Source organism: Anabrus simplex, chromosome 1 (genome assembly GCF_040414725.1).
Source record: "Anabrus simplex isolate iqAnaSimp1 chromosome 1, ASM4041472v1, whole genome shotgun sequence".
Classification (NCBI taxonomy): domain Eukaryota; kingdom Metazoa; phylum Arthropoda; class Insecta; order Orthoptera; family Tettigoniidae; genus Anabrus; species Anabrus simplex.
This window is the reverse complement of record NC_090265.1, coordinates 418,114,811-418,139,146: the sequence shown is the minus strand read 5'-3', so window position 1 is coordinate 418,139,146 and position 24,336 is coordinate 418,114,811. Positions and strand designations below refer to the sequence as shown.

The following is a 24,336-nucleotide window of genomic DNA, read 5'->3' as shown; positions in this document are numbered from 1 at the left end:
TCTTATGTATTGGTATTATGATCGCATTCTTCCATCCTTCTGGTAACTTCTTTGTTCTCCAAATCTGGCCGATGATGTTGGTCATGTTGTCTACTGCCTTGTCAATACACAAATAAACTTTCTAACATATTGGCAATTCATAATAGCGTTGATATATACAAAATTTTGAATGTATAAAAACTCTCAATTATACCTCTTATAAAATTTACGATAAAGGTAAAATGATCTATTTACAATTCTGTGATATCTATTACCTAGTGATGTTTTGTGTTACAATTGTGTGTTAAATAACAAAAGATGTCTTTTAAAACACGTCTGTCTGAACAGCTTATACACCTAATAAAAATTTGGGGTATTGACATTCCTATAGTATTAAAATTTAAGACGTTCTATCACGTAAAAATACTCATGTAAATAAAATTAGTAACAGTGTCCAGTATTGTTACATTGTAAAAGAGAATAGCTGTTCATTATTTAATGTTTGTTAAAATAGTTCCACATTAGAATATAGGCGGTAAGCCAAGTTAAATTGAGCAGCATTAAGAATCAAATAAATCTTGCTTGAAATAGCGGTAGCTTAGTTGTCAGGTTGCCAGATGGTTTTAAGTTTCTAAATCTCAGAAGTACAAAGAACATGTGAGTGGCTGAGGCCGTAGTTGACGAGTATGAGTTCACAAAGCACTGTGTCATCAGGTGGTGAAATGCAATTCTAGAAATCTTGTTTCAAAACGGACCTCATGCACCACTCAGCCACTCACATGTTCTTTGTACTTCTGAGATTTAGAAACTTAAAACCATCTGGCAACCTGACAACTAAGCTACCGCTATTTCAAGCAAGATTTATTTGATTCTTAAAGCCGCTCAATTTAACTTGGCTTACCGCCTATATTCTAATGAGGAACTATTTTAACAAACATTAAATAACGAACAGCTATTCTCTTTTACAATGTAACAATACTGGACACTGTTACTAATTTTATTTACATGAGTATTTTTACGTGATAGAACGTCTTAAATTTTAATACTATAGGAATGTCAATACCCCAAATTTTTATTAGGTGTATAAGCTGTTCAGACAGAAGTGTTTTAAAAGACATCTTTTGTTATTTAACACACAATTGTAACACAAAACATCACTAGGTAATAGATATCACAGAATTGTAAATAGATCATTTTACCTTTATCGTAAATTTTACAAGAGGTATAATTGAGAGTTTTTATACATTCAAAATTTTGTATATATCAACGCTATTATGAATTGCCAATATGTTAGAAAGTTTATTTGAGTATTGACATGTGTAATTTACTTGTGTCCTTGTGTATCTAACTTTAGGCTGATGATGGCATAGACATGCCGAAACCGGTCCCTAATATTTATGAATAAAATGTGACTTTTCATAGTATATCACATTTGAATTTGTATTGAACAGGTGGAAAATCATATACTTTCATCTCTTAAGTGCCAGTATTCAGACAAGCTGTTATACTCGGCATGCAGCAGTAATCCCACATATCGGAGTTCAGTGGCAGCATAAGAGACAAAGAACATCACAACAAACAATGGTCAATATAATGTTATTGTTGATCAATTTTAAGAGCTTTCGATATTGTACGCCTTCACATTTAGTTTTCTTCCGACTCTGAAATACCACTCATCATAGTCGGTATGGTAAAACTGAATAAAACAAAGTGATCGAAAATTATATTCTCTCTAACTTTTGTTATGTAGTCCTTTTCGATACGACCAAGAACTTACGTACTTAAAAATAAAATATTTGATGCCTTCCCCTAAACTACAATTTCATCCAGGGTGAATAAAATTGTTTATAGCTTAGACTGTACTGTAGTTCCTTATTCCCCGACTCTATACACTGATTTTCATTAAATTCTGTTCACCCATTTTCTTGTGGTTCGGCGTTGATATGGACTTAACAACAAAAATACAAATTCACGAATATCTCTGTTATCATAGCCGGTACGGTAAAAATGTATTAGTCATAAATGATTGTAAATTCAATTTTGTATAACTTTAGTTTAATATTTATCGATAGGAGCACTAATAATATAAATATTTGAGAATTAAATGTCAGGCTTTCCCCTAAACTACCATTTCACTCAGCGTGAACAAAATAATTTATAGCCTAGATTGTAGTGGTTCATCCCCCGTCTTTACATAGTGATTTTCATTAAATTCCCTTCAGCCGTTTTCTCGTGATGCATGTACATACAGACAGAAATTACGGAAAAGTAAAAAGTGCATTTCCTTGTTACTGTGGACATGACTGATACAGAAATACCATTCTTTTCAAATTTTGAGCAATGTTCAGACAAAACTCTTACTTTATATATATATATATATATATATATATATATATATATATATAGATAGATAGATAGATTAATTAGTGTAATATTGCATTATCATTTCCAATTGCTCTAGTGAATTAGAAAGTCTAAATCACGCAGAAAGATCCCAGCCATAACAGGCATTCCACGACTTGTTTTCAGAAGTGAATTAATCGATCAATAAGTTGATTTAATATCGTAGCAAACTTTGAACCATTTATCTTGAATTAACTGATCTGCTGAGATAAAATTCTACAGCTTTTTATTGGATGTAATAACAGTTTGCTTTACGACACACCAACACAGATAGGTCTTATGGCAACAATGGGATAGGAAAGGCCTAGGAATGGGAAAGAAGCGGCCGTGGCCTTAATTAAGGTACAGTCCCAGCATTTGCCTGGTGTGAAAATGGGAAACCACAGAAAACCATTTTCAGGGCTGCCGACAGTGAGGCTCGAACCCACTAACCCAGATGCAAGCTCATAGCTGCGTGCCCCTAACCGTACGGCCAACTAGCCCGGTTTTATTGGATGTAGACAGAAGACTAGCTAATTATTAATAATAATAATAATAATGCTATTGTTTATACATCCCACTAACTACTTTGACGGTTTTCGGAAACGCCAAGGTGCCAGAATTTTGTCCCACAGGAGTTCTTTTACGTGCCAGTAAATCTACCGACATGAGGCTGATGTATTTGAGCACCTTCAAATACCACCAGACCGTGCCAGGATCAAACCGGCCAAGTTAGGGTCAGAAAGTCAGCACTTCAACCATCTGAGCCACTCAACCCAGCAATAGTGAAAGATTTCTCGAATACAAAACCTTCTATAGTTCAATACAAACTGAAAAATGGCTTAATCCTAAAATCAAGTCATAATAATGTGTAAGACAAGAAAACAGAAGTATGCAACATTTGCACCTCAAGGATCACTCAATGATTCACATAAGCAACAACTGATTTAAAAATAATACTACTTATATAATAGATATATTTCATGTCATAATAGTATTAATATACATCGACAGTTCAGAATGCTAGATGCCGTTAGATGGCAGACAGAGTAAACCGGATCTCTCTTGGGCGTCTATGGCTGAGATTTAATTAATTTTGTTGGGTAAATACCAAATGTATCACCAGAGATCTTTTACATGCCGACATCGTACGACATGGAGTGTCGAATGGACTTTTTTCCGCCCTTCAAAAATCCGACTACCTCTGCCGGGTTTGAACCCTGAACGCTGACAGCCATAAGTCTCCATGGTGATTTCTGGCATATACACAAACTTTTAATTTACTTTCATATACGATGTGAAAAATACAAGTTACGAAAGTATTGCTCTGAGGCATTGACATATACACTTTTGACAAGTTAAATTTTGGCTCAATTGAACTCAAACTCCAATGTAGCAAACAGCTAGCTAGTTTTGTGAAAATCTTTTTAACTCAAACACAATTAACAAGTTCCTGTTAAACTCAAGGAATCGTGTACTTGTTTAATAATAATAATAATAATAATAATAATAATAATAATAATAATAATAATAATAATAATAATAATCGTATGGCCTCAGCTACCGTGTGCAGACATTTCGATTTGACGCCATCTGGCTGTCTGTTTGTCAATTTCGACGTTCCATTTTACTCTAGGTCCGTTAGATGGCAGACAGAGTAAACCGGATCTCTCTTGGGCGTCTATGGCTGAGATTTAATTAATTTTGTTGGGTAAATACCAAATGTATCACCAGAGATCTTTTACATGCCGACATCGTACGACATGGAGTGTCGAATGGACTTTTTTCCGCCCTTCAAAAATCCGACTACCTCTGCCGGGTTTGAACCCGCTATCTTGGGATTCGGAGGCCGACACTCTACCACGGATCCACAGAGGCAGCTACTTGTTGAATATTTCCAAATGATAATTACTATAATTTCAAGATATGAAACAGGTTTTGAATTGTTGGTAACAATATTTTATAACATGTAAAGTACATAAAACATGTTAACCATACATACAACATAATTAGAAACTTGTAAATATTTTGGAAACAATTCTCCACAATGTACAGCCAAACTCAAAATCATATCTAGTTCCATAAGTCTTCCAAGTAACAACTGTACACTCAGTGTAGAAAATGGATGACATTTGGATATCAAGAGATAGAATAAGAGGATGAACTCAAAAGATATACTGCAGAAAGGCCGCAATTTTTTTTTTTTTTGCTAGTTGCTTTACGTCGCACCGACACGGATAGGTCTTACGTCGACGATGGGACAGGGAAGGGCTAGGAGTGGGAAGGAAGCGGCCGTGGCCTTAATTAAGGTACAGCCCCAGCATTTGCCTGGTGTGAAAATGGGAAACCACGGAAAACCATTTTCAGGGCTGCCGACAGTGGGGTTCGAACCAACTATCTCCCGAAAACTGGACAACTGGTCGCACTTAAGCGACTGCAGCTATCGAGCTCGGCGGCCGCAAAATTAATATTAATATTAAATTAATATGGACTGAGAATAAACCTTACTGTTCAGCCAAATAATATATAGCAATTTTTTTTTTTTTTTTTTTTGCTAGTTGCTTTACATCGCACCGACACGGATAGGTCTTACGTCTTCATAAAAGGAAAGAAAAATTCCACCTAATCAATACATTTATTTTCTTGTAAAGTATTACAATCTAGTGGCGTAGGGATGTGGCGACCCCATCGCCCAGTGGGAAACCACTGCAATCAGCTACCCGAGTATTGGCGGGAAAACCATAACATATGCGGAGTATGGAGGAAATGCCTACTCCCAGTCCTGAACAACTAGGATGAACTTGTAGCACTTCATTCATCACCAATTCATACTTCATTAATCACCTTTCCAGATCACATCTGGAATTGTAAAGCCTGACCTTGGTCAGAAATGTTTCGATCGAAAGATCAGACAATCAATGATGATGAGTCTTCTAATGAATAAATCCACCGGTGTGGACAAACAACAACAAGGATCTGCACAAAGACACCACTCGGAATCGGTGGGGTGTCAAGTAGAAGACCTAGGCGAATCGGAGCGCCTGGAAGCCCAACAGACAATTGACAGACAGCTGACAGACAGTGGACTAACCCAACAATGTAAGAAGAGACTTAAGTTCAACAAATCAGGAAAATTTTCATACTTTGCAACATTAAACATTAATTCACTAAGTAAGGTGGGCAAGTTGAAACATTTAACTGATGTGATGGACCAACATAGGATTTTAATAATGGCTTTACAAGAACTTAGGAACACAGACCAGGACCCAATTGAATCAGGAGGTTATCGTCTCTACAAAGGACCTCCAGGAGAAAGAGTAATGAAGAATGTCCCTCAATTTGGTGTAGGTTTTCTTGTTCATAGTAGCATAATAGACTCAATTGAAGAATTTTCTTCAAAATCTTCGAGGATGGCACTTCTAACAATTAAAGTAGGGAATAAAACTTATACTTTAATAAATGTCCATGCACCAACAAATGACAAAAACAATAAAGATAGAGAAGGAGTTGAAAACTTTTGGGAGGAACTTGATTACATATTGGCGAAGATCCCTGATGAGCATATAAAAATCTTACTTGGAGATTTCAATGCTAAAATAGGCAGAGAAAAGAAGTATCGCACAGTTGTAGGAAAATGGCCAGCTCATAAATTAACGAACAAAAATGGCCAAAGATTAATTGAACTTTGTGCAGATCATAGACTCGTTTTGGAAACCACCAGATTCATGAGGCGACCACATAAACTTATGACATGGAAATGCCCTAACGTAAAATTGGGAGAGTTTCAGATTGATCATGTTGCCATGGATAAAGATTATCATAAAGAAATTTATAATGTCAGAGTCCTCCGTGGGGTAGACATTGACTCGGATCATTATATCTCAAAAATAAAAATCAAGTTAACACCAAAAAGGAAACACAAACATAATCATCTCAAAGCAAGGAGAAATTATGATCCCAGTTACTTAATAAATAATAAAATATATTTAGAGAGATCCAAAACACCTTTAAATGACAAATTAGAGACAATGATCAACAAACTTAAAACCATAGCTGAAGAAATTGCCCCAATCAAAAGGAGAAAGAAACATGCGTGGTGGAACGAGGAATGTGACAAAGCAATTCAAGCAAGACACAAGGCATGGATAAATGATCAACAGAGGAAAACGGAAAAATCTCGAGAAGAACTAATTAATGCCAGAAGACAAACAGCTAAAGAAATTAGGACAATTAAAAGGAATTATCAAAAGGAAATGCTTAGCACTATAGAAGAAACATTCAATCAGCATAAAACAAGAGACTATTACAAAACATTCAAGCAATATCAATCTAAATTTACCCCTCCCACACTTATGTTAAGAAATAAAAATGGTAAAATGGCACACAATAATCAGGATAATGCTAACATTCTTGCAGAATACTTTAAAGAGTTACTTAATTGTGAGGATCCTGTGGAACGTTTAGAATTTGATCCTAACCCAAAAAATAAAACTCCATTACAAAAGATTATACCACCAGTTTACAATGAAGTGAAAACGGCAATTAATGCACTTAAAAACTACAAAGCAGCAGGAGAGAATCAAATAGTAGCAGAAATATGGAAGAATGCTAATGATCAGACTATTCAAAACCTACATAAATACATCATTGATATTTGGAACACGGAGAAGCTTCCTGAGGAATGGAATACAGCGATAATCCACCCGCTGCACAAGAAAGGTGATCGCTCCGATCCAAATAATTATCGGGGGATATCCTTACTTGATATTACATACAAGATTTTATCCAAGATTATATACACAAGAATCCAAGAACAACTCGACCAAGAACTTGGAGAATATCAGGGAGGATTTCGACCAGGTAGAAGCTGTCCAGATCAAATCATTAGTTTAAAATGGATAATGAAGCACCAAAGAGTTCGAAGTAAGGGTCTGGTCATCACGTTTGTAGATTTTAAAAAAGCATACGACAGTATTCATCGTGACTCATTATTAAAAAGCCTTAAAGAATTTGGCTTACATCAAAAACTTGTTAACCTCATTAATATGACTTTTAAAAATACGAAGGCAAAAGTTAAATTTAGAGGTGAATTATCAGAATCATTCACTATAAGAACTGGACTTCGACAAGGAGACGGACTTTCACCATTGTTATTTAATTGTGCATTGGAGAAGGTTATGCGTGAATGGAACAAGAAATGCCAACCAACTATCAAGATCGGTAGAAATATTAAACTCAACTGCCTTGCTTTTGCGGACGATTTAGCATTACTTGCAAATACAATAGAAGAGGCTAAATTTCAAATTGAACAACTAGAAATTATAGCTAAAAAAATGGGATTACAAATTTCATTTGAAAAAACAGAAATGATGCCAACTTTTAAAGTTGATTTACCAGTTATTCAGCTGAACAGTAATAAAGAGATTAAAATTGTTCAGAAATTCAAATATCTTGGGGAAATAATAACATGGAACACAAATGAAAAAGAAGCAATAGAACACAGAACAACTAAATTTAAACAAGCACAAAGACTTACCTGGCCAACCTATAAAAAAAAATCTCTTTCGATAAACGCTAAGCTGAAACACTATAATTCCATAGTTAAACCAGAGGCAACCTATGCTAGTGAAACTTTATTCAAATTAAATGTAAAATCTACAACAGACAAATTACAGAAAACTGAGAGAAGAATTCTTAGAACAATTATTAATAAAAAACACCAAGTTGATGGACAGTGGAGATTGTTGCCTAACAACATTGTCTATCGTGAATGTGAATCAATAATATCTACAATGCGTAAAAGAAGAATTTCCTTTTTCTGTCACATATCAAGATTAGCAGACACCAGGATATTGAAACAACTATTCGATTACTTTTTGAAGAATAAAATCAATAATAATTGGTTCAAAGAAGTTCAGGACGATTTGGAAGAATTGGGTATAACTCGGCAACAAATCAAAGACAGAAAAGAGAAGAGGATTTTGAAGAACAAAAGCATAAGTCTCAAACTAAAAGCAGTTGAACGGAAACAATATACTATATCGGACACACAAAGGGCTTCCAGGTCGGAGAGGAGGAAAAAGTTCTGGGAGAAGAAGAAGAAGAAATTAAATCAAATGTATTGATTTCAGTGCTCCAATGTGGGCGTAAAATATGTAAATAATAATAAATAAATAAATATTACAATCTAGGACCGGTTTCGACCCTTCATAGGTCATCCTCAGCTATATCAGAATCACATTTGCATTTCTATCTTATACCTCTGAAAGACCTTCATGATGTATTGTTTCATAATTTTCAGTGAAAACTTATCTAAAAAACTTACAAATTTCTAAGCGTTGTGTTAAAATTAAAAATTAAAATTACAAAACTTTGTCTATTATATACATGCCCTTGGGCTGACAGAATGCATCCTTGGGTTGATTAAGCATCTATCTTAGGTATTGCTTATTCTGTTGAATCGAAACCCTTTTATACTTATGTACAATCATGAATAGACTATCAGTAAAATTTGATAAATAAAGCTTGCGTGATAATTATAATAAAATATCATGTTACATCTTTATACCTTATTGCTGGAGTGATATTATTTTAGGCAAAACATAAATGCGTGTTGACCTCTATAAAAATATTTTTACATAAACACACTAATGTACTTTAAAGTCTAATCATTGTACTGCAAAGTCTAAAATGCTTATTGCTTGGATCTAGCGTTGTTATGTGGTAAAATATTATAACAATTTGTCTTATATAACATCAGATATTGATAATGTTTAAAGATGCCGTGTATGGTTGGCTTTTAAACCTAATGATTAAATGTCAGTTCCTTCTTGCATAAAATTACAAGTTTCATATTATGTTGATTATGTATTGTATAAAACATAAATGTCTATTAAATTGAATGTATCATTTACTACAGAAGTTTTAAAAACACTTGAATGTCTAGTAATATAGTCAGTGTGTTTAATGACACTGAAACGTGTTGGCCTTGATTCTTGCGTTATATTTCCATAATTTGCCTTTTTTTATATATGTCGAATGTTGATCTTTATAGGTTCCATTTGTAAATAACAGCACATTCCTATAACTGTGAAATGGATCAATATAAGCTTGATGCGTGTTAAATTATGGAATATATGTGTGATTCAGTTCTGGCCTAATTTCTGGAGTTTTCTCCCATCAAATGCCGTAAGACTGTGGTGGTTCCTTTCCCTTTTTTTAAGGCTGGTAAAGTTGCTGGATGTTTGAAATGCAAGTTTCTTGGCGGTTTGACGAGTTACTCGTATATAATAGACAAAGTTTTGTAATTGTAATTTTTTATTTTAACACAACGCTTAGAAATTTGTAAGTTTTTTAGATAAGTTTTCACTGAAAATTATGAAACAATACATCATGAAGGTCTTTCAGAGGTATAAGATAGAAATGCAAATGTGATTCTGATATAGCTGAGGATGACCTATGAAGGGTCGAAACCGGTCCTAGATTGTAATACTTTACAAGAAAATAAATGTATTGATTAGGTGGAATTTTTCTTTCCTTTTATGAAGATTGGTAAATATCAATACGGAAAATGAAATTCATAAATCAAGGTCTTACGTCGACGATGGGACAGGGAAGGGCTAGGAGTGGGAAGGAAGCGGCCGTGGCCTTAATTAAGGTACAGCCCCAGCATTTGCCTGGTGTGAAAATGGGAAACCACGGAAAACCATTTTCAGGGCTGCCGACAGTGGGGTTCGAACCAACTATCTCCCGAATACTGGACACGGGTCGCACTTAAGCGACTGCAGCTATCGAGCTCGGTGGCCGCAAAATTAATATTAATATTAAATTAATATGGACTGAGAATAAACCTTACTGTTCAGCCAAATAATATATAGCAATTATTACTGAAATAGCAAATATAGTCCCACAATATGATATTTCTTAAAGGAATAAAGATGAACTCACTCATGTTGCTGAAGAAGGCTCTGGTGATTGCCACCTGTTGTTGGAGAAGCAATGGCTTGCACTGTATTGTTAGCAATCAATGTATTGTGGGACCTCATACGTGCCTTTGTTGGGGCATATAAACGTTTAGGCCCAGCATACTCCTGGCGTACCTGCATCGGCCTAAAAAACAAGTCCTAAATCAGTATTCAACACCTATAATATACAATATTAAAATACACTACGAACAAATAACAAGACAAAAATTGAGATTTAACGAAGTATATTGAATATATCAGCATGTAAATTTAAAATTTCAGTATCTGATTATCCAAATGAAAGGTTAGATGTTAGAGGATGGTTTAAAAATATAGAACACTGAAATGTAGTAAACAGAAAAGAACTAAAAAAAGTAAGGGATTCCTAATCTTTTCAGCATTTTCTTAGAAAGAAATAAAAAATTAATGTGTTTCAGGATATTCCCGACTTTTAATTTTAAAATTTACCTCTATAGAGCTGGGCTAATTTAGAAAGCACAGATCCTTCCTATTACAGTGTGATAGCACATTATTTTTCTGCTCACAGAATTTAGCAGCAACTGAAACAGATCATAATAGCTTTCCAGATAGGCTACCTCCCAGACTGGATGGTACCTTCTTAAAGCCTCCCTTTAGTTACAAAGAAAGTTGGTCAACATGAAAGGCACTCAACAGGCTGCGCTCCGGAGTTGGCATTTCAAAGACCAACAAAGAAAGTGGGGATTCAAAGTGATTCCACACTATGTGAATGTGGTGAACAGCAGACCATGAACCATCTCTTTGTCTGCAAGTTGTGTCCAACTGCCTGCTCTTCACACAACCTGACCGATGCTACCAAGGAGGCATATAAAATGGATACTGGTCGCAATACATTTAAATTTTATGCAGGGTAGGCCAATAAGTGTTAACTTGTTACTAGAAAAAATAATATGCTTGTAGTACCAATTTTTATATGTATTATGTTATCTTTTAATATCTTTGAAGCCATATGTTTCTGGCAGGATTAAATAAATCAAAGACAATGTCTGATAAATGTGGTGAGAGTGATATTACATTCCAGTAACTTTTTGACTAGTACCAAAGACAGGTGATGATTAAAGTTTCCCGGTGGAATGCACCCTTCCTGTTCTCTAGTACTGTATATTCTATTTTATGTTTAGGTACGTAATTTCACAACCGAATGCAGCATAAATCTGATTGTGTCAGTTGTTCATAACCAAGTATGCATTTGAAATCAATATATATAAAATAAGAGTTTTGTCTGTACATTGCTCAGAATTTGAAAAGAATGGTATTTCTGTATCGATCATGTCCACAATAACAAGAAAATGCAGTTTTTACTTTTCCATAATTTCTGTCTGTCCGTCTGTCTGTCTGTATGTACACGCATCACGAGAAAACGGCTGAAGAGAATTTAATAAAAATTGGTATGTAGAGTCGGGGGGGTGAGCTGCTACAATCTAGGCTATAAATTATTTTATTCACGCTGAGTGAAATGGTAGTTTAGGGGAAGGCCTAAAATTCAATTCTCAAATATTTATGTTATTAGTGGTCATATCAATAAATACTACATACCTAAAGTTATATAGAATTACATTTCTAATCATTTACATCTTATGCATTTTTACCGTACCAGCTATGATAACACAGATATTCATGAATTAGGATTTTCGTTGCTAAGTCCATATCAATGCAGAGCCCCGACAAAATGGGTAAACAGAATTTAATGGAAATCGGTATATAGAGTCGGGGAATAAGAAACTACAGTTTAAGCTATAAACAATGTTATTCACCCTAATTGAAATGGTAGTTTAGGGGAAGGCACCTAAAATTTAATTTTTAAATACCTAAGTTCTTGGTTCTATGGAAAAGTACTACATAACAAAAGTTATAGAGAATATAATTTCCGATCATTTATGTTTTATTCAGTTTTACCGTACCTATGATAAGAGTGGTATTTCAGAACCGGAAGACAATTAATAATGTAAAGGCCTACAATATCGAAAGCGCGTAACATAGATCAACAATAACATTATACTGACCGTTGTTTGTTGTAATGTTCTTTGTCTCTTATGCTGACATTCAACTCCGATAGATGGGATTACGGCTGCGTACCGAATATAACAGCCTAACTGGATATTGGCGGGAAATAGCTGAGTACTCAACTTTGACTGACTGTTGGCGGCTAGCCTCCTTTTAATGTGCTGATGGTGGAGTACAAGAATATTTGGGACCCGGGTAAAGAGGGAAGTTTCTCATTTCCTGTTTCAGAAGACCGTTGGTGAAACCAGACGAAAACACAATGCAAGGAGAGGCCAGCTGTGCCCTCCAGGCATCATCTGTCTTTGGTATAGTCAAAAAGTTACTGGAGGCGACAGGGCTGCCACGTAACAATATACTTAATTTATGGTAGGACTAGCTGATGTACCCGTGCTTCGCTACGGAATTCTAAATTTTATGCACAATTCTAGGTTAGGTAGTGTAAACGTTGTGAGCAAGATTGTATTAAGTTGCATAGCTCTTAACGTTGCCCTAGAAGCACGACGGACAAGTCACCAACGTCTTTTCTCATATGAAGACTGGGTTAGGGAATTTTCGTTGTAATGGTAGGCCAGCTTGCCTACCGTCAGTCACAATCAGGTTGGGGAATTTTCATTATAATGGCAGACACTCGCTCTCCGCCTGCCTTTATAGATTCTCAGAAAGACTCTAGTGGTTTTCCCAAATGAAATGAACATGGGTCATTACAATGACGTCGGTAGGAATGGCACGATTAAAAGCAATGTCTTCATATGAAAAACAACACATTTTTTCACTTTTAACGAACAGTACTGTGCTGCCGAACTAACAGTCCAAAGCTACAGAGCTGGAATGACCAAGACGCAGACATCCGTGAACAATCTTCGTTATTTTTTTCAGCAGGGGAGGGGGGTTGAAATAGTGGATAGTCCCAGGGCAAAAACTATGCCCGCTTACTTATCTGTTTCCTAGGAGTACCCGATGAGTTGGAAAATCTCAATTCACTACACTGCGGGGGAAAGACCTATCTGACGTGGAGCCAATTTTTCCTCCAAGCCAGAGAAGAAACCACATCTTTGCTGCTAATTTGGAATAAAATTTATGTGGATTTAATGAAAGTGAAGAGGAAGAAGCTTTTCCTAAGAAACAGCTCTTTCAGGGTTGAATTTTGAGTTATTTAGTGAATTGTGGTACTATAATTTGGTATAGGGCTAAATTATAATTCCAGACCAGTTCATACTACTACTACTACTACTACTACTACTACTAACTGAGCCTCTGACTTGCTCACTCAAAACAGCGCGTCAGAGTAGGTATCGAATAGCTGGCATACTATCATGAACCAGTGTGATACGTACAAGCAGTATCAGAAAATGTATGAATCAGAGGATTGGCATGCTAAAGAAGAAAGTAATGTTCCTTTTAAAGAACTGGATAGGAGGAAATTAACTTTGCCATCTGAGGTAGTTGTATGTATAGTTAGATTGGTGTGGCATACCGTGCCTTTACTTGTAAAACATTCCATACATCATTTTATGTCACGTGAGAAACAGCTCTTTGTTGCTCAAAAGAAAAGCACCTCAAAATTAGAGAAATCAAACATAAATAATGCTGCATGTAAATGTTTTCTTAACAATACACTGTTAAACAAACTTGGAAGAGTGTATCTCTGTGAGAACAAAATTCTACTCAATAATTTTGAAAAGAAGTCGAATGATAAATCGTGTTGTTCCAAGGACTTCCAGAAAGGTATAAAAACTTAATAAAGTATGATGTTGAAGCCAGATATGGAGTGGAACAAATGTAAGTCTAAACAAGTTATTTAAAATAGTTACAAAAAGCTTACTATGCCTTAACCCTGGATTCAATAAGATCTTTCTAACATGAATGTTACTGTAAATATATTTGTACAGTAACAGTAACCAACAGTAACCACGTTACATTTGCAACGTTTGCTTTATATTCCAATTCCAACTACACAGGGTTCTGAGGGACATAAAGTTCCCATGCCAATCTCATAATCCTCTTATATCTTTTTCGATCTTGAGCCTGCTGTTCTCAGTTGTCAATTTGGAGGGTCTGGCATACCTTGTTGATCTCCTTCTTCCAGGTGCTTCAGGGTCTTCCTGAAGGTCTTTTACAATTAAGAGATCCCTTTTATAAATCTACTCGTGCTCTGTTATCCTGCATCCTCAGTACACGTCCAGCCCAGCGCTGTCTGTTGGATTCTATCACAACTATTATAGTGTGTTGTTGAGAGAGGAGGTAAATCTCACAATTAGATCTTTTCTGCCAGCTTTGAGAGATAGGATCCATTCCTCCTCATTAAATTACTTACACAAAGATTTTTCATACTGTTCACGAATCCCAGTAATATCTCAGACCAGGTAGCATATTATAACTTGACATTACAAGTATTCCAAAAAAAGCGCTACAGTTCATTCTTGGTTATGAGTGGATCGCAACAGTTCAAATTATACGGACTCCCGACTTAGAAGATGCGGGGCTTGTTCACATGGATAAGGTGCCTGTAGTCAGCCTTTGAGCAGTTGCACGTGAAATGAATGTATTGCATATGACTGTGTGGCAAGTATTATGCGCAATGCAGCTACACCCTTACCATCCACAGAAAGTGCAGGCTTTGAGTCCTGCCGACTTCTTACTATCCCTGGTTGAACAAAAACTAAAAATCTTGCTGCAGTAAAGATCTGCATACTAATAGAAAGCAAATGGCTGGTTGAGAACCTTGGCGGGTTAACCCATATCGAGTAAGTGTACCTGCTAAAACTCCAGAAATATTTGGCTGACGGACCACCTGCTACACATTATAACCATTCCTTATGTATTGTTTATGTGAGCAGGTGGAACTCTGCACATTCATGTTTGTGGATGTAGCAAAATTGATTAGCCTAATGGCATTATCATTACATTCACCATGCAGACTTTCCCTTCCTATTGTTGGCACAAAAATGTCTTCCTTTTGCACAGAAATCACCCAAAATCATTTTGACAACATGTTTGGGTAATTTATTCCAGTTCTAACAAATCCTCATAAAAGGAGTCTTCAAGTGTTGAGCTGTGACCGTGGACGGAGCTTCTTGAGAGCCTGGGTGACCTGAGGCAGACAAGTCTCACTGTACCACTTTGCAGTAACTGTCCTTTGTGTTTCTAGCAAAACCCGAGTCAGGATACCCCGTTTAGTGAAGAATACTGCAATCATCCTTTTCTTCACTGAACTTGACTTTCGCACAGTCACAGGAGTACCCTCACCTTCAAACACCCACACCTTGTTCTGGAATTTTCTTGGGACATCGTAATAATAAAGCCAAGTTTTGTCACCTGTAACGATGCTAATGACATTATGCAAAGTCCCATTTTCAGACTGTTTTAGCATTTCTTGGCACCATTTCACTTGATGTGCCCTTTGTTCCTCTGAAAGTGAATGGGGCACCCAAAGGGAACAAACCTTTCTAACATGGAGATGGTTGTGTAGAATTCAATGAATAGCTGATGGAAGGATGTGGTCGCCCAGAACGAGGATCGTCTTCAAACCCAAAATTTCACCTCTGGAACTCTTTGTACCAACAGAACATTGTTTTCCGATGTGGACAGTCTTTCCACAGCACAGGAGTCATTTCCTGGTCAACAGTTAATCAACACGCAAAATTGTAGCGGATAATTGCGCGATATTCACCTTTAGACCATACTGACTTGCTTTCAATCCCACTGCTTGGCAAGAACTGGTGTGTAGGTCGCACCTTTCTGTCTTCTAGACCGGTTTTCACCCCTCACCATAACAGGGGTGTCCAGCCAATCGCTTTTGTGTATTGCAAAACTTTCCTAATGCCCTTTGTATGCTTCCCATAGAGATGGCTAAGATATTGGTCTACACAGCCTAATATCCCAGAAAACCATCTAAGCTAGTTGATACTCTCATTATTCGGAAGAGGGTCCAAAATCTTCCTCCTTTGATTAATGTTAGGAGGAGTCAATAGTTATTCCAAAAAAAACTACATTCATCTGCACTAAACATTACAAATCATCATCTTCTTCTTCATCATCATCATCATCATTTTAGTTCCAGTTTCCCAGGTATTGTTGGCAAGGCTCCTCCACTCTGTCTTATTGAGATACATTCTGCAGACAGCATTTTAACTTTCCTCACCAGCCCCGCCAAACACGTTCCTGATTCTCAGGCATTCCTATATCTTCTCTTGCAATGCTGTCATATACCTTCTCAATATCCAGGAAAAAAAATAATAGATCTTTGCCTTTTTCCCAATATTTCTCCATTAACATACAGACACTAAAGTTTAGGTTTGTTGTGGTGCTATTAGGCCTGAAGGAAAACTGCCCTTCTTCCAACTGTGGCTCTAAGTAGATTCACAATCTGGTCTCTAATCTTAAACAGGGGAGAAAATAACACCCTTGCCCCAATCAGTAGGTATCTTGTCATCCTTCCAAACTGCATTGAACACCCTGTACAGCCACTGTATAAACTGGACTCCTGATGCTTTAATCATGTCCATGTTGACTTCAGAGATTCTTGGGGATTTCCCTTGAGGCATCTTCTCAAGAGTTGCTTCTGTTTCTACCCATGTAATGAAGGTTCCTCTTAGTAGGTTTCAACAACTGGTTCTTTTGTTTCCCGACCTGCTTCTGTCATGTTCAATAGGTGATCAAAATGATTCCTTATAACCTCTCTGATGTCCTCTTCTTATGAATATGTGTTAATTGGCTAGTGTAACATTAAGAACACAACTATACATGTCAAATGAACCAAAAACAAATCTGAATGGGCTAAATATTTGAACAGTTTACACATACCTATATTATTTACCTGCATTAAATTTGGTGATTATAGAAAATGTGTATTCAGCTAACAGAAATATCCTTCTATTATGGTAACAGTAAGCAGAAAATCATCGACGTGTATCACACTGGACAGAAAAGCCATTGAAAGAGTATCAAAATCAAGTACCCAGGATCCTGGTTAACACAGAATGGAATCCAGATATATTAATCAAAATCAGAATTGGCATCGCAGGGAGTGTGTTTTGAAATTTACAACATCTTTTGTGGAACCATGACCTTTGATTTGAAACTCGTTAGTGTGTTGTTAAGTGTTGTGAGTTACCGGTGTATGACATTGAAGGATGGATACTAAAGGCTTTGTCAATGAACTGAATGCAGGCCTTTGAAATGTGGATGCATCACAGGGTAGACCACATCACCAATGATGAGGTACTCTGTCGAGCCAGAAAATCATGTTAAGTTTTAACCCTCGCAAAACACAGGAAAGAGGTCTATGTCAGTCACATCAGCCAAAATGATAAATACAGCCTGATACAACTGATCACAGGAGGCAACACAGAAGTGAAACAAAGACATGGGCAAAGAAGATAATTCCAGATGCGGAACCTCCGACAGTAATACGATATCCACGCATCAATGTCCGAGAAATACAATTAGGAAATTTTATTTCACGATGGTCACCAACTTTCCATAAGAAGAAGAATTATGTTTAAAAGTAGTGAGACGACTAACCTCTGTACAGCTGGAGAGAGAGCATGAGGTTGTTGCTGCTGTACTTGTTGAAGCTGCTGCGGAGACTGCATCTGCTGCTGCGGAGGCTGCATCTGCTGCTGGGAAGGCTGCATCTGCTGCTGAGGAGGCTGTATCTGTTGCTGATGGGCTTGTGGCTGAGGCTGCGGCGGTAGCTGTTGTTGCTGTTGTACCAATGGCAATGATTGCTGTTGCTGCGGCTGAGAAATCTGCTGCTGTCGTGGAATCTGCTGTTGCGGTCGTTGAATTTGCTGTTGATGGACTTGTTGTTGAGCTACAGGAACCTGTTGTTGTAATATTTGCGGAGCTTGCTGCGGCTGCTGTTGTCGAAGGGGTTCTTGCTGTTGTATCTGTTGCTGTGGTTGCTCGTGCTGCTGCTGTTGTCGCTGTTGCATTAAAGTAGTGAGCACAGTTTCATTCGTAACAGTAGTTTTATTCTGACGATTGTTCTGGCGATTATTTTGGCGAGGCCGAGCCGTTTGACGTTGACGAGCTGGCTGGCGAGGCGTAGTTTGGCGGGGGTTTGTTTGACGAACTGCAGGTTGTTGGGGACGAGCAGGTGAAGGTACTACAGTTATACCACGTTCTGCACCTTTTGCAGCTGCAGAAGCTAGCTGGTGTTGCTGTTCCTGCATTCTACGCCACTGAACTAGAGACACCTGTATAAACAAATAAATGAAACAAAGAAAAGTTATTGAAGGGAAATATCAGAAGATTTAAGCCTGATCACTGAACTGAAATATTAGAGAAAATATCATAGGCATAATGGACTTCTGCTGTTCGACAAATCATTAAAAGTTGTACAGCTGTTTTGTATACTTCGTGCATAAAAACATGTCACTAAAAGTATTTTTAGAAACATTTTGAGCAGTTTTAAACTGTATTTAAATTCTTGATAATATAGTGGAAGAGTCTTTCTGAGAATCTATAAAGGCAGGCGGAGAGTGAGTGTCTGCCATTTGTTTAAGCCTCTTGCACTCACAAGGGAAGGGACCTGTGGGTGCCACTGATACTTCAGTTAGACCTTTCTAATAATATCATACAACGCACAAATAGATGTTTAGCCCAGTTGTACGATTTACGGACAGTTAGAGGCCAACAGAGGTCTGCAAACCACACTGTTCGTTCGCTCACGCTCATTCGAACCTCATACAGTCCACCGTATTACAGTCGACCTTGAGCAGTATGTAGTCTGGGGTAAGGCGGCTGATGCGCTTATGGACAGTATCAACAAAGTTATGACAAACAAACTTAAAAGGAGCGATGAAAACACAGTGGCTGACTATACAATATAGGTCACCGTGCAAATATTTTAACGAAATATGTACTGAAGTAATGTAATTACAAACTTATTATGAACACTGTGAGATCAACCTGTCATGTTAATAGAGACAGAACATTATCTTGTACCATCTTTCATACAGTCACAAAAACATTCATCATCATTGTGTTGTCTGTTTTAAAACAGAATTAATCAAGAGAGCATAATTTTCTACATCTTGGTTAAGTGAGATCCTCTTGTCGCTGATTAAGTTACCAGCTGAACTGAAATTTCTTTCACTTGCCATATTGGAGGCTGGAATAGACAATACAGTATTTTCTTCACTAGCAGAGCAAATCTTGGATATTCTGTGCTTTTATTTCTCCGCTATGCAAGGGGATTGCCATCAGAAATACGATCTTTCAATAAATTAATTGTTGTTGTAAGAATATTGGCAATGTTTATTTGTCCATAGACTGCACCAACATTAACATGTTCTTGACATAGATCTAGGAACCCATACCCAAAACAACCATAAAGGGGCGGATATCTGTTGCTCACATTTTAACACACTTCTGTGTAGTGTTTTGTTCGATATCTTGTGATACTATATTTGATGGATGCACTATAATCGGCTGCACTTTACACACGTGTGCTTTCATATGAGAGGTAGTAGATGCAAACATCAACAAGGAAGTACAACATTCACAAACCACACATATCCTGCATGTTGGCCATTTGCAATTGTTACTAGTAAGAAGTATGCCCACACTTCGCTCTTCATCCTTTCTTAATTTAGTAATCCATATTGCTTCCTCTCAGGTTTTGCTATCACCCTATCTTTGGACTCCCATTGTATGTTTGCAACGAATGTCGTGGAGACTGCGAATGTGAATCAGTCGGATCGAATGTGGTGCGTTCATTCAGACTGTCGAGTGCCAGGTGGTCGGACAGGTCACACTCAATAGCAGAGCAGGATTTAGCTACTCAACTAACTTCGTTTGACCAACCAAAAATGGGGAATGCAGACCTTTAGTGGCCGAAGCAGAGGGGAGGGAAGTTTATGTGTGGAGCAAAGAGAAGGCTCTCTCCAGTCTAGACTTGGGTCCCGTTGTGTGCGGTAGATGCGAGCGCGGTCGTTGTTATGCACTGAACATAATGAAACAAGCCATGGTATTCAAGTTGTAGGCCAATTTATTCGGTATTTCAGAGGAAATTCCGATAAGGGATGAAGTTATACATTTTGAACAGATTAAACAACAGATGTTTGAGAATGATTTTATAGTTGATGAGGTTAATACACTTACGATAGATGAAGAAGGCACTGATTATGAAGAAAGTGGTAGTGATTTTGACGATAATCCGTCATTACAAGTTGAAAACATGTTCAGACCGAAATCCATCGTCTAGTGATTATCAAGAAAGTAGTGGTTCAGTGGTTCTTCATATGACACATCACCACCAAAAAATGACAAAATAAAATTACCTGACAAGCACTTGGCTGATTTATATAAAATTTGGACAAAGCAGCCATGAGGAAATGATCCACCCTAGCCGTGTCTTCCTGGATTGGCAATTGATAGGCCTATGTAGCCTGGTAGAAAATTTATGTCTGTGATGGCACAGAAAACTTCATTATTTAAAACATCCAAAACGTGGGTCAAAAAATTCAAAAGGAAAAATAAAATAGTTTCTTATAAAATTATACATAAAGTCGGCAAAATATTTTCTGTTGAAGATTCAGTCATACATTTTTTTTTAAACAATTTGTTAATGAAATATGGCATTTTATTGTAGAGCACAATTTTACTCCAGAGCAGATAATTAATGCAGATCAATCCTGATTTGATAAAGAGCCACATTCCAGGAAAACTCTTGGTGTTGAACAAAATCAAGATGATCTGTGGTGTTGTGGGTTTGCTGCAGCGAATACATGTTAATATATGATAATGCCAGTTATAGGAATGGATGGCACACTATTTCTACATATGACGCGCATGGTTCCAAAATCCGCTTTAACCATTTTTTATGAAAATTGAATTATTAGTTTATCTCTATATCTATATGTTCTATGATATTTTTCAACAATAAAATTGTTCCTGAACCCGCTTTGTCCCCATGTAATATAACACAAATTCAGGTGACGTTTCCAAAACGCGCCTTATCCTAGGATGTTGTTTCCAAGATCCACCTTATCCAAACATGGGACACCGCAATTGGAACATATCTCAAACAATACTCTATGAAGTAAGTGTTAGTACAATGTTTATGAAGTTCCGGGTTCGCAGTGTATTCTTCAAAACTTTTGGCAATACTGTTCCGGATTATTTTCCACCACTTTTTCACGCGCATGCGTCTATAAGACATATCAATGGTGTTTCGTGTTGTAACCGTACAACAGGGTTACAGATTCCATTCAGTATTTATTATTATTATTATTATTATTATTATTATTATTATTATTATTATTATTATTATTATTATTATTATTATTAACCCCATTCATTAGATTTTATATTCTGTTTCTCATCATTTAGACTGTAATAATTAGGTATCACGCATATTATTGTATTTAATCATAGGTTAAGTGAATATGTTTGTAATTATGCTGTATATTAGTAAGTGAGATTTGTTGGTTTGATATAGTCATTCTGTGGCTTGTAACTCTAGCCAGATGTGTTGGCAGAGTATTTTGCAATCGAGGCTATGTTTAACTGAGAATGTTATGTGCAAGTAGGTTTTCTGATGACTCATGCAGCAGAGTCAACTGTAATCCGCTTGGGTACGCTTATACGACACATGACTGATGACATCAGTGCGTGGGCACGTGATTGCGACCAAGTGTCAGTATGATACAGATGTTGATTCTCATAGGGAACATGAAATATTTGTCCTGGATGAACAGAGAGTAGGGAGATGAGTCGTCATCGCGAGGTTATAAAAGACGATGCAACGGTGGTGAGAGGGATCAGATCATATGTATCAGTCTGATGTATCAAATGGTAGAAGTGGTCTTAGAGTGATGGTCAGAGCTAAGAGTTGTGTTTGAAGAAGTCTTGTAATAATCGAGGTCTACAAGTGGTGGTTGTATCCGAGCAGAGACGGGTACTATGCTGATAAAGAAACATCATCTTCTCGTGAGGTTGGACTTCACAAGATGTTTCAATAATATTTTCCTATTTCTTATAATATATTGAGTGGACGTAATTGCATTGGAGCTCCCTACACGTGTACATGGTATGTAGGCCATTTCCTTGTTATATAAGAAGATAACAGCAGACGGCTCCCGACTTCAGCTCATAGGTTTTCCCAAGAATTTCAAGTTCAACAGCGGTGTATGCAGACATCAGGTAATTAAAGCATCAGACATGTTATGCATTCATAACATGAAGAAGAATGTAATCAGCGGCGATATCACATCTCACTTCAAGTTCATGCCAATAGCTTTTTTTGTTTAGATTAAATTTTCTTTTTAATATTACCGCAAATCTCACTATATATATACTTTTTTTGTTAAATTAAAATATGTCAATGCTTGTTCATTGTGACGTAAATTATAGTCATAAACTCAGTTTTATTTTAATTATAATAAGTGATTCCAGTTCCATGTACAATCCTCAATTGTGGAAATGCAACAGTAATTTAATATTGTCCTGATCCATATCCCTGTATATTGCCAGATATGTGAGTTTATCACCTCACGCCTTGAGATAATTGATATAAGAGGTATGCTCTACCAAATTTTGTTGTTTTTATTTAAAAAGCAACTAGCGCTCAAACAAATGTTATGTATATTGTGTGAAGGAGATGAAGGTATAAGAGTAGTGGTTGGAGTAGCACCAACGTGTCGCCAGCAACGTGGGACTCGAAAGGTTCAGAAAAAGTATTTCTGAATGGCAATATACAGTACATGGATCAGTTCTTTTAATGAGTACGCACATGTTAAATTCACCGAGTAATGTTAGGAAGGTCATTTTGTTGAAGTTTGTATTTAAGGGGTAATGTCAGAGGAAGTGCAAGGGGAAATAGCTTTGAGATCGCAAAAAATTAGTAGGAAACCGAAGATGGACAAGGATAGCAATATGCAGTCAGGTGATGAGGCTGAGGTTATTGTGTCCAAGGAAATCCAAGGTGGTAATATACACTGACTGACAGAGCAAATGCAACACCAAGAAGGAGTGGTCAGAACTTTATGCCAATTGCACGGTAGACTGACGTCACTGAGGTATGCTCATGATGTGAAATGCGCCGCTGTGCTGCGCACGTAGCGAACGATAAATGGGACACGGCGTTGGCGAATGGCCCACTTCGTACCGTGATTTCTCAGCCGACAGTCATTGTAGAACGTGTTGTCGTGTGCCACAGGACACGTGTATAGCTAAGAATGCCAGGCCGCCGTCAACGGAGGCATTTCCAGCAGACAGACGACTTTACGAGGGGTATGGTGATCGGGCTGAGAAGGGCAGGTTGGTCGCTTCGTCAAATCGCAGCCGATACCCATAGGGATGTGTCCACGGTGCAGCGTCTGTGGCGAAGATGGTTGGCGCAGGAAGATGTGGCACGTGCGAGGGGTCCAAGCGCAGCCCGAGTGACGTCAGCACGCGAGGATCGGCGCATCTGCCGCCATGCGGTGGCAGCCCCGCACGCCACGTCAACCGCCATTCTTCAGCATGTGCAAGACACCCTGGCTGTTCCAATATCGACCAGAACAATTTCCCGTCGATTGGTTGAAGGAGGCCTGCACTCCCGGCGTCCGCTCAGAAGACTACCATTGACTCCACAGCATAGACGTGCACGCCTGGTATGGTGCCGGGCTGGAGCGACTTGGATGAGGGAATGGCGGAACGTCGTGTTCTCCGATGAGTCACGCTTCTGTTCTCTCAGTGATAGTCACCGCAGACGAGTGTGGCGTCGGCGTGGAGAAAGGTCAAATCCGGCAGTAACTGTGGAGCGCCCTACCGCTAGACAACGCGGCATCATGGTTTGGGGCGCTATTGCGTATGATTCCACGTCACCTCTAGTGCGTATTCAAGGCACGTTAAATGCCCACCGCTACGTGCAGCAAGTGCTGCGGCCGGTGGCACTCCCGTACCTTCAGGGGCTGCCCAATGCTCTGTTTCAGCAGGATAATGCCCGCCCATACACTGCTCGCATCTCCCAACAGGC

General features: G+C 37.7%; 1 protein-coding gene across 2 annotated transcripts in view; it reads right to left on the bottom strand.

The window, feature by feature from the left end:
• LOC136856885 (uncharacterized) overlaps positions 1-24,336 on the bottom strand; it is a 518,885-nt gene that overhangs the window by 417,590 nt on the left and 76,959 nt on the right. For both annotated transcript variants that reach the window (XM_067135106.2, XM_067135104.2), the window contains 2 exons: positions 17,892-18,568; positions 10,309-10,470 (listed from right to left, as the gene is read on the bottom strand). In XM_067135106.2, the coding sequence (XP_066991207.2) occupies positions 10,309-10,470; positions 17,892-18,568 (839 nt within the window). The remainder of the gene's footprint in view (positions 1-10,308; positions 10,471-17,891; positions 18,569-24,336) is intronic.